Genomic DNA, 18063 nt, shown 5'->3' on the forward strand with positions numbered 1-18063 from the left:
GTAGAATTTAAGCTCTGTTACACGCTCCGGAGCAGAAGGTGGCGGTAATGCACCATTTACGAGAAACACGCCTGGCGCCAAAATTCAAGCTTGGCTGGTGGAAGTGAAAGGAGCGCTGAGGTCTATACAGGTTTAGCGGTTTATAGCGTTGTTATTAAATTTCGCTGTTACGGTGTCTGATCAAAATGTACATAAAGTCTATTGTACTAGAGGGCTTTAAGTCCTACGCCGAGAGGACAGAGATTAACGGATTTGATCCGTATTTTAACGCCATCACTGGGCTGAACGGCAGTGGAAAGTCAAATATACTCGATTCCATCTGCTTTCTGCTGGGGATAACTAACCTATCACAGGCAAGTATGCACAAATATATGCAAATATTCTATCTATCAATCTGTCTGTCTCTAGCTACATGTCCGTCTATCTATCTAGCTGCATGTCTATCTGTCTTTCTAGCTACATGTCTGTCTACCCACATATCTATCTATCAATCATCAAAATGTATCAATCATCAAAATGTCTGTCTGTCATCTACCTGTCTATCGTCTGTCTGTCTGTCTGTCTGTCTGTCATCTACATGTCTATCGTCTGTCTGTCATCTACCTGTCTATCGTCTGTCTGTCTATCATCTACCTGTCTATCTATCATCTGTCTGTTTGTCTGTCTATCATCTGTCTGTCTATCGTCTGTCTGTCATCTACACGTCTGTCTGTCTGTCATCTAAATGTCTGACTATCTATCATCTGTCTATTTATCTACCTACATGTCTGTCTATCTACATATCTATCTGCATGCACACATGGCCATATTTATATGAATGTTACACAGCTTTTTTTATGGGGCTTTAAGATAACTTTTTAAACCAAATATACTAATAAACTTATCAAACAATTTATGATATGAAACTATTAAAGTAAAGAATAGCATCAAACGACAACAGAGACATATAGCTGTAATGTGATGCTGGGTTTTTAAAAATATATATATTTGTATAAACTTTGCAGGTTCGTGCCACTAATCTCCAAGATCTGGTGTACAAAAATGGCCTGGCAGGGATCACCAAAGCCACAGTGTCCATCACTTTCGACAACTCCAACAAGAAACAGAGTCCACTTGGGTTCGAGACACACGATGAGATTACCATCACACGACAGGTATTCGGCCTGAGATCAGAGTCCACGCCATAACTGAAGCATTTCAAAATGACCAGCGTCAAATTCAACGAGTGGGTGATAATGTTATTGTTTGTGTCGTTCAGGTTGTAATAGGTGGACGGAACAAGTACCTCATCAATGGTGTGAATGCCAACAACCTGCGAGTCCAAGATTTATTTTGCTCAATTGGCTTGAATGTTAACAACCCCCATTTTCTAATCATGCAGGTAACCTTAACAAAAACACAGTGATTTAAGACTGCTCCAGTTACCGTATGTTCCCTGAATGTTTTATTTATATGAACATGTTTGATATGTCATTGAAGCACTAATTGATAGGAGTGGAGTGGTGGTGGCGTAGTGGGCTGAAGCACATAACTGTTTATCAGAAGGTTGCTGGTTCGATCCCCACATCCACCACCATTGTGTCCTTGAGCAAGGCACTTAACTCCAGGTTGCCCCGGGGGGATTGTCCCTGTAATAAGTGCACTCACTGTAAGTCGCTTTGGATAAAAGCGTCTGCCAAATGCACAAATGTAAATGATAGTAGGCAATATACTCAAAAGTACAAGGTTTCTATTTAGAATTTTTAGATAGTTAAAAGGTTAGTTCATCCAAAAATGAAAATGTATTCACCCTCATGACATCCCAGATGTGTAAGACTTTCTATCTTCTGCTGAGCTCAAATTAAGATTTTTAGAAGAATATCCATACAATGCAAGTGAATGGTGACCAGAACGTTGGAGGTCCAAAAAGCATATGAAGGCAGCATAAAAGTAATCCATTCGACTCCAGTGGTTAAATCTGTATCTTCAGAAAAGATACACTCATCAACTACTTTATTAGGAACAATATGGTCGCATTGAAGCGCATCCGCCTCGAGTCATTTGTTTTTAGGAATTCTCATTCTTTGTGCATATCACCTCCTAATGGGCAGGGAGGATCATTTATAGTAAAAAAGGACTTTGATCTATATTGATCTGTTTCTCACCCACACCTATTATATTGTTTTTGAAGGTATGGATTTAACCAATGGAATCTTGTGGATTACGTTTAAGCTGCCTTTATGTCCTTTTTGGAGCTTAAAAGTTCTGGTCACCATTCACTTGCATTGAATGGACCAACAGAGCTGAGACATTCTTCTAAAGATCTTCATTTGTGTTCTGCTGATGAAAGAAAGTCATATGTATCAGGGATGGAATGAGGGTGAGTAAATGACGTGGGAGTTTTCAATTTTGAATGAACTATTCCTTTAAGCATTTACGTCAGTTGTTTACATTCACAAAAACTGTAATTGTGTCATTTATTTCAGGGGAGGATCACCAAAGTCTTAAACATGAAGCCTCCTGAGGTGAGATTGGGATCCTGAGCTAAGTGGCACAAACACCCAATGTCTCAGAGGCAAAATGTTCTTTACCCCGTTAGGTATAATTCTTGGCTCTTAACGAGTGTTTGTGTACAGATTCTGGCCATGATTGAGGAGGCGGCAGGTACCCGGATGTACGAGTGCAAGAAGATCAGTGCTCAAAAAACCATTGAGAAGAAGGATGCCAAGCTGAAAGAGATTCAGACCGTACATACTTTTATTTATTAATTTGTTTGTTCATTTTAGGGTTGTCACAATGCCAACATTTTGGTAGTTGAAACTAATACTACCAGTGAAATTTTGTGATTCTCAAAACCCATTTCGATAGCACAGCAAAGTTCTTGAACACACTCTTATTTAAAATGTTAAATATTAATACAAATAATTACAAATTCAATTAAAGCAATGGCATGTACCTATTTCTCAAGTAAGTAAACATTATGCAAATGCTCGAAAACAGCCACCTGTCAGTCAGACAGCTCACGGGTACCCAACTGAGTCTGAACCACCGATACTTCATAAAGACGTGTATTGTTATAATGATTATTTTTGTGTATCGAATTGGTACCGATATACCGGTACTTTTTGTCATCCCAAGTTTAATTTGATTTAAATATATTAAATTACCAAGCAATGTGTGTGTGTGTGTGTGTGGAGACAGATCCTGGATGAGGAGATCACCCCTGCAATGGAGAAACTGAAGGAGGTTTGTTATTTTGCTGACTCAACTTTGCATAACTTCTGTTGTGCTGGCCGATATGGCAGATGTAACTTGTACTGACACCTAGCTGCATGGATCCAGCATCATGCAAAAGCAATAATCTTTGTTACTGATGCCATTGTACTAATGCACAAAGCCAGCCATGACTAATTTATTCTGCGAGCGAAAGTGTCCCATTGTTGGGGGGGGGGGGGGGTTACCCAGATAAAATGAGTAGAATTCGGCTGGTCAAATGATCTCAAAATAGGAGCCACCATGAGTCAGCTCCATGGAAAGCTAAGCTGTACTGTACATTATTTTAGACTTAATTGTTATTTAACTAATTTTGACATTTCTTTGAATCGTATTCTTTCACATATCCTATTATCTTTCCTCAGGAGCGCGCATCCTATTTGGAGTACCAGAAGCTAATGCGCGAAATCGAGCACTTGAGCCGCCTGTACGTGGCGTACCTGTTCGTGTGTGCAGAGGAAACCAAGCTGAAGTCTGCTGAAGACCTGCAGGTGATGCAAAGCTCAATCGCACAGCTGCAGGAGAACATGAGGCAGAACGAGGCCAAAGTGAAAGAACTGAGCGCAGAGATGCAGGAGCTGGAGCGCAGGAGGGACAAGGTGAGAGGCTGCCTTTGGGGGGATGCTGTAGTCTCATGCAAGGTTGCTATGACTGTGAGATCTCACGAGTTAAAAACTTGCTCGGCTGACAATTAAAAATGGTAACTTAAGTTATGCATCTCACAATCTCGGCACATTTGGTTGGATTGTATTTATTTTAGCAACTAAAAGTTATCTTGATAATTCTTTAAAAGGATAGTTCACTTAAAAATGATAATTCCCTCATCATTTTCTCAACCCCCAGGCCCTCCCAGATGTGTATGATTTTCTTTCTTCTGTGAGAAACAAAGATTTTCATAAGAATATTTTAGCCATTTTGGTCCGTACAATGCAAGTCAATAGGGTCCAAAACTTTGAAACTGAAAAAGCACACAAAGGCAGCATAAAAGTAATCCATATGACCTCAGTGGTGTGGGTGTGAAACAGATCAATATTTAAGTCATTTTTTATCTATAAATCTATACTTTCGAACAGCCCACCTAAAAGCGCTCTTCTCTCCTAAGATGACTTTTGTATTTACCGATTCACATTTTTCATGTATATCGCCACCTGGGTGGAGAATTTATGGTAAAAATGGATTTAAATATTGTTCTGTTTCTCTCCCACACCTATTAAATTGCATCAAAAGATATGGATTAAACCACTGGATTTGTATGGAATACTTTATGCTGCACTTCTGTGCTTTTTTGTGCTTCAAAGTTTTGGAGCCTGTATATTTTACTGGAGAAATTCCTCTAAAAATCTTCCTTTGTGTTTAGCATCTGGGATGGCTTGAGGGTGAGTAAATAAGATAATTATTTTCTATTTTTGTGTAAACTGTAAGATAGCTGTCTTTTGTCTTGAAAAACAAACAGATGCGGTGTTAGATTTGAAATGCTGCACCATTGTAAATGTGATTTTTATTTAGATATATACACAGTGTGCAGCCTCTCTGCGGTCTTTAAAGTAAAAAAATTGCTTAACAGTTCTGGGTAGACAACTTGTTTATAATGGACTGTGGAACCATGAATGAGTAGTGACTTGTAGCTTAGATAGAAATCAGTGATTTCTATCTGGGTTACGCTGAAAAGAGGGACATCTATATGAACTGGTTTGGTGACAGAGTGCTTGTCCAGTGGAGACTGAAGGTCTGAAATAAAGGGTGGTAATTGACTAGCAAAATAATTTAATTCTTTGTACGGGAAAACATTTTTGAATTTTTTATGACGCAAATTGATACCTGTTAGAAATGTGTGTGGTTGATTGATTGGATATTTGTGTCTCCTGCTCTTGTTGTCCATTAGCATGTCTCATATCTGTGTCTGTCTCTCAGGAGGTCGGGGGAGTGTTGAAGACTCTGGAAGAAACGTTGTCTGAAGCGCAGAGAGTGGACACAAAGGCCCAGAGCGCTCTCGACCTGAAGAAGCAAAATCTGAAAGATGAGACCAAGAAAAGGAAAGAGCTTCTCAAAAACATGGAGGAGGTATTACAGAATGAGAGAGAATCCTTTGCTCTTATATTCAAACAAAGAAAATGCTGCCAAGTGCATGGATGTAAAAGTATATGTTAAATTATTCATTGAAGTGTTATATTTATTTGAACTAGGATAAAAAGATGATGTCAGCCAAGGAAGTGGAGGTTACGAAGGCAATGGAGCAGCTGAAGGCAGTGCAAGAGGAGGGCCAGAAGGATGCTGAAGCGTTGGAGGTGGCCCAACAGCATTTTAAGGCTGTGTCGGCTGGCCTCTCCGCCAATGAGGATGGAGCTGCAGCCACACTTAGTGGGCAGATGATGACCTGCAAGAATGACATGAGTAAAGCTGAAACTGAGGCCAAACAGGTGACTTTTTTTTACCTTTAACGACCGCCGACAATTCTAATAATCACAATAATACAAGAATGTTTGTCCATTGTATACTGTTCAACTTCATTCACTGTAAATAGTGTGTTATTGCAATATGTTGTTTGCTGGGTGTTTTTTTGAGACATTTTCTGATATGATAATGCCTCTGTTGTGTCTCTTAGGCCCAGATGAAGCTGAAACATGCTCAGCAGGAGCTGAAGACTAAGCAGGCTCAGGTCAAGAAGATGGACAGTGGCTACAAAAAAGACCAAGACACATTTGAGGCTGTGAAAAAATGCATAGAAAAGCTGGAGGCTGAAATAAGGAAACTCAACTATGAAGGTATGTGGGGAATATTCCAGGTTCAATACAAGTTAAGCTCTGTCAACAGCATTTGAGGCATAATATTGATTACCACAATTTATTTGGATTGTCCCTCCTTTTAAAAAAATAAAAGCTCAAATGTGGGTTACTGTGAGGCACAGTTGCAATGGAAGTGAATGGGGGCCAAACTTTTTCAAAAGCATAGCAACAAGACATGAACCATATGCATGTAAACATGATTTTAGTGTGATAAAATCACTTACTAACCTTTTCTGTGTAAAGTTATAGCCCATTTTACAACTTTGTTACCATGACGATGCAATGTAATGTCAACAAAACCTAAAACTACTGTAAAAATTACAATTTAAACAACTTTACAGCTCAAATAATACACACATTTTAACAGAGGAATTAATGCAAGTGCTTTTATAAAATTAAAAGCATCACATTGCCTTTAAACACTCAAAAAATTGGTCCCATTCACTTTCATTGTAAGTGCTTCACTGTAACACAGATGTTTGCTTTTTTTGTAGAAAATGAGAGACGAGTAAAAAAAACATTTTGGTGGCAATCATCATTTGCCACATATACTGTCGATTGAGCTTAACTTGTATTGAACCCGGAACATTCCTTTAAGTCGTTCACCCCTCTGCAATGCTCTCAAATCTCATCTGTGGTGATGTGTATATATTCAAATTGCCACTAAATTCTATGTTTAAATATCAGATTGCATTTGGTTTAACATATTGGTCTGTGGTGTTAGGGTAAGATTAGTTAGAATGACTTCAAAATGACTTAATTTGTTTGTTTAGATGGACGGGAGGAGGGTCTGATGGAGCAGAAGAGGCAGTTTTCACGTGATGTCAGTCAGCTCAGAGAAACCTATGAGTCTCTCATGGGTCAATTCCCCAACCTGCGCTTTGAATACATGTGAGAACATATCAGTTCATTGTATTCACACACATTCTGTTTGTTTAGTTCATATACTGCTTTCATTTGGCTAAAATGACATCATTGAGTCAAATGGTGCTGTGTGTGTGTGATTGCAGGGACCCAGAAAGGGGCTGGGACCGCAGGAAGGTGAAGGGTTTGGTGGCGAATCTCTTCAGTGTGACTGATGTTTCTAACGCTACAGCTCTGGAGGTGGTAGCCGGCGGTCGACTCTATAACGTAGTGGTCGACAACGAGGTGAGACTTCTCTTACGGAACACATTGCTGAAAATAAATCTGATTTATTTTTGGTAAGACGTCTGACATCCAATGGCATAATTAAGCTTTGGTTTTTAACTTGCAAGACTCTTGCCAAAACTGTTTGCAGGTGACAGGAAAGAAACTTCTGGAAAAGGGGGAATTAAAACGCAGATACACCATCATTCCTCTGAACAAAATTTCAGCACGTACCCTCAATGACAATGTAGTGCGTGTTGCCAAAAAGCTGGTGAGAACCCTGCTGTTTTATTGATTTGATACGTTTTTTCTATTAGAAACATCGATTGTGTGATTTGAGTTGTTTGTTTTGTGTTGCAGGTTGGGCCAGATAATGTGCACACAGCTCTGTCATTAGTAGGTTATGAGTCAGAGCTGAGGAAGGCCATGGAGTATGTTTTTGGCACTACTCTTGTCTGTGACAGTTTGGACAATGCTAGAAAAGTTGCCTTTGACAAGGGTGTGAGCACCAAAACGGTTACGCTTGGAGGAGACGTGTTTGACCCCCAGGGAACATTGACTGGAGGTTTGTGTGTGTGTGTCAGCAAATGCAGAAGATGCAGAACATTCCAAAAGTGTTCAGACCCGTCATTAGTTCGCTTATTTTACAAAGCCACAGATTAGAGGTTGCCCGATTGTGGACTTTGCCACTACCGATAACAACAGTGGTAAATTAAGCTTTTTATAGCCTGTATATTATTATATGTTTCACCAGATGAGGTTTGAGGAATAAAATGTATTATAATTCACAGAATATTTTCATATACATTTATGCATTTGGCAGACGCTTTTATCCAAAGCGAATTACAGAGCCCTTATTACAGGGACAATCCCCCAGAGCAACCTGGAGTTAAGTGCCTTGCTCAAGGACACAATGGTGGTGGCTGTGGGGATTGAACCAGTGACCTTCTGATTACAAGTTATGCGGTTAACCCACTACGACGCCACCACTCCATATATTAAGTTGGAGACACAATGTTCGTGCAGACGGGCAGTTTGCATGCCCTCGATTCAATTTATAACACTTGATTATCTTACCAAAATTACAAAATATGCATTGAAGTCAAGGTAAAAACATGGATGAAAAATGTCAGTAATTAAAGCTTTAGATTATTTTTATTTGACCTCTACAGTCCGTTGTTATACTGCAGAATGAAGCCGTTCTAACGGTAAAATCCTTCAGCAAACTATCACAACCGATGTTTGCTGGTAACCGATAGTTCCAAAAAGCAGCACCAATTATCTGGTAAATCAGTATATCTGTCTACCTCTACTACAGATCTGACATTATCATTTCAAAGCACTCAAATTCTAAAATACTTCAATCTGACATTGCTTTATCGTTTAGAAATATTCTGATGAGTATATAAGGGGAAACCTCATGAAATCATGCAAGAAGAAAAAAACTATATTTTGCATAAAGAAAATAAACCCAGTATCCCCACCAAATAACTGTAATGTGTCTGGACGTTTAACTTGTGATTTGTGTCAGTCAGGCTTCCTAAGCAACCAATTGGCCCGGTTGCTAGGGTGGGTAGAGTCGCGTTGGGGTAACCTCCTCGTGATCACTATAATGTGGTTCTCACTCTCAATGGGGCATGTGGTGAGTTGTGCATGGATGCCGCAGAGAATAGCGTCTTGTCTCCGTGGTAACACGCTCAACAAGCCACGTGATAAAATGCATGTATTGACAGTCTCAGACGTGGAAGCCACTGTGCCACCACAAGGACCTAGAGCGCATTGGGAATTCCAAATTGGGGAGAAAATGGGAGGGAAAATGATTTTTTTTTTATTTTTAATAAAGTTTTCCTCACTAATAATTCTCATTACTGTAATGCAGTAATTGTTACTTCATTCAAATATGAATAAATTAAAGGCAGTGCAGCAAATATGACCTTGATGTATAAATACTTCATGATTTAAATAATATATCAGCTATATGCTATTGACCATTGAAAATCCCATATCGGTCAACCACATTATACAACCTAAATAATAATACCTTAACTGTGGGGCTTTTGTCCAGAAGAGCAACATTTTTGGGGGAGTCTGTATACATTTTCAAGGTAAAATTGGTGTTAATTGACAAAATATCAAACTATATTTACTCTGTGGAGTATTTGATCAACTGTCTATGTGTGTGTAGGTGCACGGGCTCAGACTGCATCTGTCCTGTCTAAGCTGGCTGAGGTGAAGGACATTCAGGACAGTCTGAGGGCAAAAGAGGCTGAACTCGCCGCAGTGGAGTCTGAACTCAGCAGCCTCAAGGGAACAGCTGAGAAGTGAGAATCTCTCAAATTCTCCCTGACCAATCAGATCAAAGGGAAAAGGTGGAAGGCTAAGGTGTGTGTTTGTCCTTTTGGCAGATATCGTCAGCTGAAGCAGCAGGTGGACTTGAAGACTGAGGAGGCTCAGATCCTGGAGACCAAACTTCAGCAGAGCTCCTTCCACAAACAACAGGAGGAGCTGGAGAACCTGTGCAAGACCATTGGTACACAAGCACACACTAGAAGAATGAACTATATTACTTAGCCAAAGAAATGTTAATTAAAGGAATAGTTTCCCACAAAATGAAAATTTGTGTCGACTAGTAGCAGAACTAATGTGACCGTTCAACCCCTAGCTCACATAAACAACATATGTGGTATTGTTGGTTTCAATGTTGTTCTTTAACATCCAGGTGCTTTGTTTCCATAGAGGAGTGTGATGAAACTCTAGAGAAGTCCAAAGAGATTCAGAGGAAAGCAGAGGAGAAGTACAAAGTTCTGGAGAACAAGTTGAAGAACGCAGCGGCCGAGAGAGATAAAGAACTGAAAGCAGCCCAGCAGAAACTCAATCAGGCCAAGAGCAAAGCAGATGCCTTTAACAAGAGACTGAAAGAGAAACAGCAGGTACTGTGTGTTTACTGTGATGCTGAATGATTCAGAATGGATGACGTGGACTTCAGTTGATTTAGACCATTGTTCTGGTGTCATCAGTGCTAAATGCAAGATAAAAAAAGAATGTTGGATGCATTAGTAACAAACCCCTTTGGATTCAGTGGCCTGAACAAAAACAAACCATATGGGGCCGTTCAGACCAAACACGTTGTTACACTACATAAATCTCGAGAAAAAGTTCTTGACACAAAATCTATCGAGGCAGATTTAAATCTCTTGCATCACATTAAAAGTTCCAGATAGGCCTGTCGTGATTTTTAAATAATGTATGTTATCACGGTTATTTGATCTAACCGCGGTTATTTGAGATGACTGTGATTATTGGGCATTCTAATTCCAATCACATTTTCATGCTCAAATAAGGGCATTTTAAGTGAATAAACTGTATAAATGCCATGAACTGCACAAACTGTGTGAACGCAAAGCACTCCGGTTTCACTTTAAATAATCTTGTAATGGCAAATATTACTGGTTCATACACGCAGTGACAAAGAGGAGACGCTCGCTTACTCAATTTCTGTGGAGTGATGAAATTAAATCTCAAAGGTTTTGCTTCATGACAAATATGTGCTCGTGGGTTTAAACAGAGCATTTAAATAACATGCGAATGTTAAGATATTAGAACAAATATTTGACTATTGCATAATATAATAAAATATGTTTAAAAATGCTACATTTTTTAAAATCAATCTATTATGTAAATATGAGTTCAAAAACAACAACGCAGGTGCCTGGGTAGCTCGGCGAGCAAAGACGCTGACTACCACCATTGGAATCCAGGGCGTGCTGAGTGACTCCAGCCAGGTCTCCTAAGCAACCAAATTGGCCCGGTTGCTAGGGAGGGTGGAGTCATAAGGGGTAACCTCCTCGTGGTCGCCATAATGTGGTTCTCACTCTCGGTAGGGTGTGTTGTGCATGGATCCCGCGGAGAATAGTGTGAAGCCTCCACACGTGCTTTGTCTCCGTGGTAACGTGCTCAACCAGCCACGTGATGCGTGGATTGACGGTCTCAGATGCAGAGGCAACTGAGATTCGTCCTCCGTAACCCGGATTGAGTCACTACGCCACCATGAGGACTTAGAGCACATTGGGAATAGGGCTTTCTAAATTGGGGAGAAAAGGGAGAAAATCACACAAAAAAAACAACAACAATGTAAATGTGAAATTGACCAAAACTAAAGTTGACCAATAAGAGAGACGTATTTGAAGCATTTAGAAATATTTTGATATTTAAAACATAATTTTTCATATCATTCATACGTTTTTAAAGGAAATCCCTATTTAATTATTTGGTTTATATATTTCAAGTTAAATGTGTAAAAATGACTTCTTAAGGTGTATGAAGCACACTTGTGACAATTTACATGGCAATTAATCGTGAAAGCCTGTAGTGAGACAACTAATTGTCACAGCCATAAAACAGACAATTAATCGTCATAATCGCAATTATTTGTTTGACAATTAACCATCAGTCCAGCCCTAGTTCCAAAATAATTTTGGCGATCCATTGTCATGTGGCGGCGGAATTCTGTGGGGGGAAAATGTGTTTTTATTTGTATTTTTCTATTAGCTAGAATTGGGGTTTCCCAGTCATGGAAAATAATATCACATAATTTTAAATTTGTGATTTCCAGGCCTGGAAAAGTCATGGAAGATTGAATTATGTATTTCTAGTATGGTCGGCTCTAAAATATTTCATCTGCGAGAAATTGCTCTTTGTAAAATGATTTTTAAGAATCCTTATCTGGTTATTTCAACTGACATAGTTTTGAAATTCATGGAAATTCATTGTTTTAGTTTAGCTTTAGTTTAGTTTAACATTTTCTCTCTCTGTAGGAGGCAGATGCAGTAGTCTTGGAGTTGGATGAGCTGAAGCGAGAACAGGCCGGATATGAGCAGCAGATTCAGGCTGTAGATGAAGCCCTCAAAGCCATCCAGGAGCAGATCGACACCATGACTATAGATGTTTCTGCCAGTAAGGTACTGAAATAACATCTCAAGTCTTATCACTTATCACTTAACCTCTTCAACTGAGGGGAAAAATATCTAATATCTTTATTTTTACACTTTGTGTGTAGGAAGCGGTGCGTGTTGCACAGGAGCAGTTGTCCCAGCAGAAGGAGGTGATTCTGGGACAGGAGAGAGAGATTAAAGGAAAGACTGGGGAAGCAAACCGTCTCCGAGAACAAAACAATGACGCCCAGTTGAAAATCAAAGAGCTGGAACACAACATCAACAAACACAAGAAAGACAGTGCTGACGCCACAGCCAAGGTGAGCCAACCACTGATCTTTTGTGAGAGGGAGTCAATGAGGCCATTGCGGACCAGTATGTGAATAAATATATGTGTATTTAATGTTTGCATGTGTTCAGGTGGCTCGCATGATAGCTGAGAATGACTGGATCTCTTCTGAGAAGCATCTCTTCGGCCAACCCAACACAGCCTACGACTTCAAGACCAACAACCCCAAAGAGGCTGGACAGAGACTGAAGAGACTCGAGGAGACCAAAAACAAGCTGGAAAGAAATGTCAATCGCAGGGCCATGAACATGCTCAGCGAGGCTGAGGAGAGGGTATGACCTTTGACCTCTTAGTGATACTGTTTTAAGTTGTAATAGGTGCTATTTGGGGTGGCGCTTAGTGGGATAGTTCACCCCAAAATAGAAAATTCTCTCATCATTTGCTCACCCTCATGCCATCCCAGATGTGTCATTCTTTCTTGTGCTGAACACAAACAAAGATTTTTAGAAGAATATTTCAGCTCTGTAGGTCCATTCAGTGCAAGTGAATGCTGACCAGAACTTTGAAGCTCTAAAAAAGCACATAAAGCATAAAAGTAATCCATTAACTCCAGTGGTTTAATCCATGTCTTCAGATGTAATATGATAGGTGTGGGTGAGAAACAAATACATTTTTTCATTTCCAGGAGGTAATTTTTTTTTTTTACACTAAATATCCAATATCACTATCACATAATTCTTTTTTTGTTTTTTGTCGATTCACTTTTTGCGTGAATATCGCCACCTACTGGTCGGAGCTGGTCAAAGGTGGAAATTTATAGTAAAAAAAACACTTAGATGTTGATCTGTTTCTCACCCACACCTATCATATCACTTCTCAAGGCATGGATTAACCACTGGAGTCTTAAAGATTGCTTTTATGCTGCCTTTGTGCTTTTTGGAGCTTCAAAGTTCTGGGCACCATTCACTTCCATTTAATGGACCAACAGAGCTGAGATATTCTTCTAAAAATCATAATTTATGTTCTGCTAAAGAATGAAAGTCAAACACATCTGGGATGGCATGAGGGTGAGTAAATGATGAGATCATTTTCAGTTTTGGGTGAACATTTCCTTTAATTGGCAACAATATTTTCATAATTCTTAAATTTATATGATTTATTAGTCCTTATTACTTTTCCCCTTTGATTTTAGGGTGAGTTTTGATGTTTTGTGTGAGATTCCACTAGTTATAGCTGTGATATTTTGATAAAGGGTAACACTCTCTGTCCTCTTTCAGTACAATGACCTTAAGAAGAAGAAGAGAATTGTTGAGAACGATAAAGCGAAAATTCTTGAAACGATTGAGGAGTTGGACCAGAAAAAGAATGAGGCACTCAATGTGGCGTGGCAGAAGGTAAAATATCCACTCATCACGTTTAGACAATGCTACATTACGTAAAACTAGTAAATAAAAACAAATGACCAAATACACGGCGCATCTTGTTCAGTCAAATCTATTGTGGTGTTTTAAGGTCAATAAGGATTTTGGCTCCATATTCTCCACCCTGTTGCCTGGGTCAAATGCTCGTCTCGCTCCGCCCGAAGGGCGTGGTGTCCTGGACGGATTGGAGTTTAAAGTGGCTCTAGGGAACACCTGGAAAGAGAACCTGACCGAGCTCAGCGGGGGTCAAAGGTCAGCCTTTGCAAATTCTATTGCTAATCGTGCCATGTTACTTGTTACTCGCCATTTAGGTTATGGCTCTCCAGGTCAACATTTATACCCACAGATCCATTGGCGCATCAGATCTTCCGCCAGCACTCTGTATATTTCCCAATTAATTATGGCACATGAGCTGCCCTCTTTGTGCCCATTATGATGCCTGATGCGTTTTTGTGTTTCAGGTCTCTTGTGGCTCTCTCTCTGATTTTGGCCATGCTGCTGTTTAAACCTGCTCCCATTTACATCCTGGATGAAGTGGACGCTGCTCTGGATCTCTCGCACACGCAAAACATTGGACAGATGCTGCGCACACACTTTACACACTCGCAGGTAAAACACACATTGATGTTCCTGGAGTGTTGACCTCTATAATGTTACTGAAAAAGAAAATTTTTTGTACATACAGTAAGTTGTACAATGCCTAGCAACACGTAAAGCACGTATTATTATTTTTTATAATGCGCTCTAAGTCCTCGTGGTGGCGTAGTGACTCGCCTTAATCTGCATGGCAGAGGACGAATCTCAGTTGCCTCCGTGTCTGAGACCGTCAATCCACGTGGCTAGTTGTGTGCGTTTCCGTGGAGACCTAGCGCATGTGGTGGCTTCACGCTATTCTCAGCGGCATCCATGCACAACTCGCCACCTGTCCCACCGAGAGCGAGAACCACATTATAGCGACCACGAGGAGGTTAACCCAACGTGATTCTACCCTCCCTAGCAACGGGCCAATTTGTTTGCTTAGGGGACCTGGCTGGAGCCACTCAGCACGCCCTGGATTCGAACTTGCGACTCGGTGTCTTTACTTGCTGAGCTACGCAGGCCCCTGACAGTACTTTTAAAAAAATTGTTTTTTTTTTGTTTACTTTTCATGTCATTCACTCCTACAGATTTTAGTTTTTTCATAGTTCTCTAGTTTCGGTTTAGTTTTTCAGACCCTGTCTACACTGGACACGAGTGATGTCGCGCCTCAACGAATCGAGGTTGTTTAAGCTGGACTTGTCGAAACAAATGTTCTACACCTTTTATGTCTTGTTGGCACAAGTAGCGCCATTGCATACAGTGCAAAATGGGTGTTTACTGTTGGTGCAACGTGACTTGAGCATCCAGTGTAGGCAACATCATTGTTTATAACAGGAGTGATTTGCTCTTGCGCCGCTCGTGTCTGGTGTAGACAGGGTGTCAAGCATTACATTTCTAAGGTCCATTTATTGTTATTGCAATTTAGTGGCATTGTTTTATGTTTAATGAAGGCGGGTTCATTAAAAACAGTATATACAGTGCCTTGCGAAGTATTCGGGCCCCTTTTCGACTTTGCGACCTTTTGCCACATTTCAGGCTTCAAACATAAAGATATAAAACTGTAATTTTTTGTGAAGAATCAACAACAAGTGGGACACAATCATGAAGTGGAACGAAATTTATTGGACATTTCAAACTTTTTTAACAAATAAAAAACTGAAAAATTGGGCGTGCAAAATTATTCAGCCCCCTTAAGTTAATACTTTGTAGCGCCACCTTTTGCTGCGATTACAGCTGTAAGTCGCTTGGGGTATGTCTCTATCAGTTTTGAACATCGAGAGACTGACATTTTTGCCCATTCCTCCTTGCAAAACAGCTCGTGCTCAGTGAGGTTGGATGGAGAGCGTTTGTGAACAGCAGTTTTCAGTTCTTTCCACAGATTCTCGATTGGATTCAGGTCTGGGCTTTGACTTGGCCATTCTAACACCTGGATATGTTTATTTGTGAACCATTCCATTGTAGATTTTGCTTTGTTGGAAGACAAATCTCCGTCCCAGTCTCAGGTCTTTTGCAGACTCCATCAGGTTTTCTTCCAGAATGGTCCTGTATTTGGCTCCATCCATCTTCCCATCAATTTTAACCATCTTCCCTGTCCCTGCTGAAGAAAAGCAGGCCCAAACCATGATGCGGCCACCACCATTTTTGACAGTGGGGATGGTGTGTTCAGCGTGATGAGCTGTGTTGCTTTTACGCCAAACATAACGTTTTGCATTGTTACCAAAAAGTTCGATTTTGGGGTCATCTGACCAGAGCACCTTCTTCCACATGTTTGGTGTGTCTCCCAGGTGGCTTGTGGCAAACTTTAAACAACACTTTTTATGGATATCTTTAAGAAATTGCTTTCTTCTTGCCACTCTTCCATAAAGGCCAGATTTGTGCAGTATACGACTGATTGTTGTCCTATGGACAGAGTCTCCCACCTCAGCTGTAGATCTCTGCAGTTCATCCAGAGTGATCATGGGCCTCTTGGCTGCATCTCTGATCAGTCTTCTCCTTGTATGAGCTGAAAGTTTAGAGGGACGGCCGGGTCTTGGTAGATTTGCAGTGGTCTGATACTCCTTCCATTTCAATATTATCAGCTTGCAGAGTGCTCCTTGGGATGTTTAAAGCTTGGGAAATCTTTCTGTATCCAAATCCGGCTTTAAACTTCTCCACAACAGTATCTCGGACCTGCCTGGTGTGTTCCTTGTTCTTCATGATGCTCTCTGTGCTTTAAACGGACCTCTGAGACTATCACAGAGCAGGTGCATTTATACGGAGACTTGATTACACACAGGTGGATTCTATTTATCATCATTAGTCATTTAGGTCAACATTGGATCATTCAGAGATCCTCACTGAACTTCTGGAGAGAGTTTGCTGCACTGAAAGTGAAGGGGCTGAATAATTTTGCACGCCCAATTTTTCAGTTTTTTATTTGTTAAAGTTTGAAATATCCAATAAATTTCGTTCCACTTCATGATTGTGTCCTGCTTGTTGATTCTTCACAAAAAATTACAGTTTTCTATCTTTATGTTTGAAGCCTGAAATGTGGCAAAAGGTCAAAGTTCAAGGGGGCCGAATACTTTCGCAAGGCCAAATAAGACTGTATATCTGATACTACAATTATTTTGTGGTCATTTTTATTTTAATTACCAGTACTCGTGGAATCATGAAAATTAATTTGAGTATGTATTCCAATATATGTTTTCATTATAGTTTTGTTGACTGTAATGCTAGATGTAACTTCGCTGTATTTAATCAAAACGGCAATTGAATATCATTTACGTTGCAGTTTGTGGTGGTGTCTCTGAAAGATGGAATGTTCGCCAATGCAAACGTGCTCTTCAAGACCAAGTTTGTGGACGGCCTCTCCACTGTGACACGCACCGCTCAAACCCATGAGGGAAAAGTATTGGCCCAGCGCACTCACGATAAAGCCAAGGACAAACGCCAGCAACAGATGCTGGCCAGCTAGACGCACACTTTCTGTTTTACTTAAAAGCTTTAGTATAGCAGGCTTCAAATTTGTATTACTGTCAGTAATCAGTTGATGTATCAACTGAAATGAAATGGTGTATTTAAAATTGGCAGGGCTAACACACTCATGTTGTGCATGTAATACCTGTCAAACACCTCTGTAAATCACTTTTTCCCCATTATTTTAAAACACTTAATCCTATTGTCTCCCTCTCTCTCTCTCTCTCTCTCTCTCCTGCTGTGTACGTTGTATTTCAGTGTATTTGATTGTAGGACGTATGAAAGTCCTTTCTTTTCTTTTTGTCCATTTCTTTACTGATGCTGGCTATTTTATTTGTTATAAATAAAAACTTGGTAGTGATTTAAAAACCATCGTGCCCAATGTACAGAAGTAATTTATGAGAATTGAGTATGAAGGTGCTATTTTTTCCAATTAATATTTTGCCAATAAATGGAGATACATCCACTATTATACCCCAATAGGTCAAGGGGGGCCCAACAACAAATGTTAAACTGTATTTTATTTTAATATAAGGGGCCCAGACCAAAATACAGGGGGCACCAAATTCCTTGCAATGACCCTGCCGTTATGCGATGTTAAAAGCATGTAACCTTATTGTAAGTGTTGTTCAGATTGTATAATAACAAAGTACAAATACTTCATTACAGTACTTAAAGAAATATTCCATATTTGGCCCCATTCACTTCCATTGTAAGTACCT

The 18063-nt window shown here is 40.0% G+C and overlaps 1 protein-coding gene across 1 annotated transcript; it reads left to right on the forward strand.

Annotated features, from left to right (window-relative positions):
* Positions 1-99: 99 nt before the first annotated feature.
* Positions 100-17696, forward strand: smc2 (structural maintenance of chromosomes 2). Its single transcript, XM_052137813.1, has 24 exons — positions 100-353; positions 1005-1154; positions 1259-1381; positions 2466-2504; positions 2616-2726; positions 3181-3225; positions 3618-3851; positions 5164-5313; positions 5436-5669; positions 5855-6014; positions 6809-6926; positions 7046-7184; positions 7315-7434; positions 7524-7728; positions 9349-9484; positions 9569-9693; positions 9900-10093; positions 11978-12121; positions 12220-12414; positions 12515-12715; positions 13661-13777; positions 13896-14056; positions 14266-14413; positions 17157-17696. The coding sequence occupies exons 1-24, from the start codon at positions 186-188 to the stop codon at positions 17337-17339; spliced, it is 3600 nt and encodes a 1199-aa protein (XP_051993773.1). The 5' UTR covers positions 100-185; the 3' UTR covers positions 17340-17696.
* The last annotated feature ends 367 nt before the right edge of the window (positions 17697-18063 follow it).

This window comes from Xyrauchen texanus, chromosome 11 (genome assembly GCF_025860055.1).
Source record: "Xyrauchen texanus isolate HMW12.3.18 chromosome 11, RBS_HiC_50CHRs, whole genome shotgun sequence".
NCBI classification, from domain to species: Eukaryota; Metazoa; Chordata; class Actinopteri; order Cypriniformes; family Catostomidae; genus Xyrauchen; species Xyrauchen texanus.

Excerpts from the sequence above, each read along its gene's own strand:
- smc2 (XM_052137813.1), top strand. The coding sequence starts at position 186 with ATGTACATAAAGTCTATTGTACTAGAGGGCTTTAAGTCCTACGCCGAG. Across the intron at positions 5,670-5,854 it reads CTGAAACTGAGGCCAAACAG|GCCCAGATGAAGCTGAAACA; the intron begins GTGACTTTTTTT and ends TGTGTCTCTTAG. Across the intron at positions 12,415-12,514 it reads GTGCTGACGCCACAGCCAAG|GTGGCTCGCATGATAGCTGA; the intron begins GTGAGCCAACCA and ends GCATGTGTTCAG.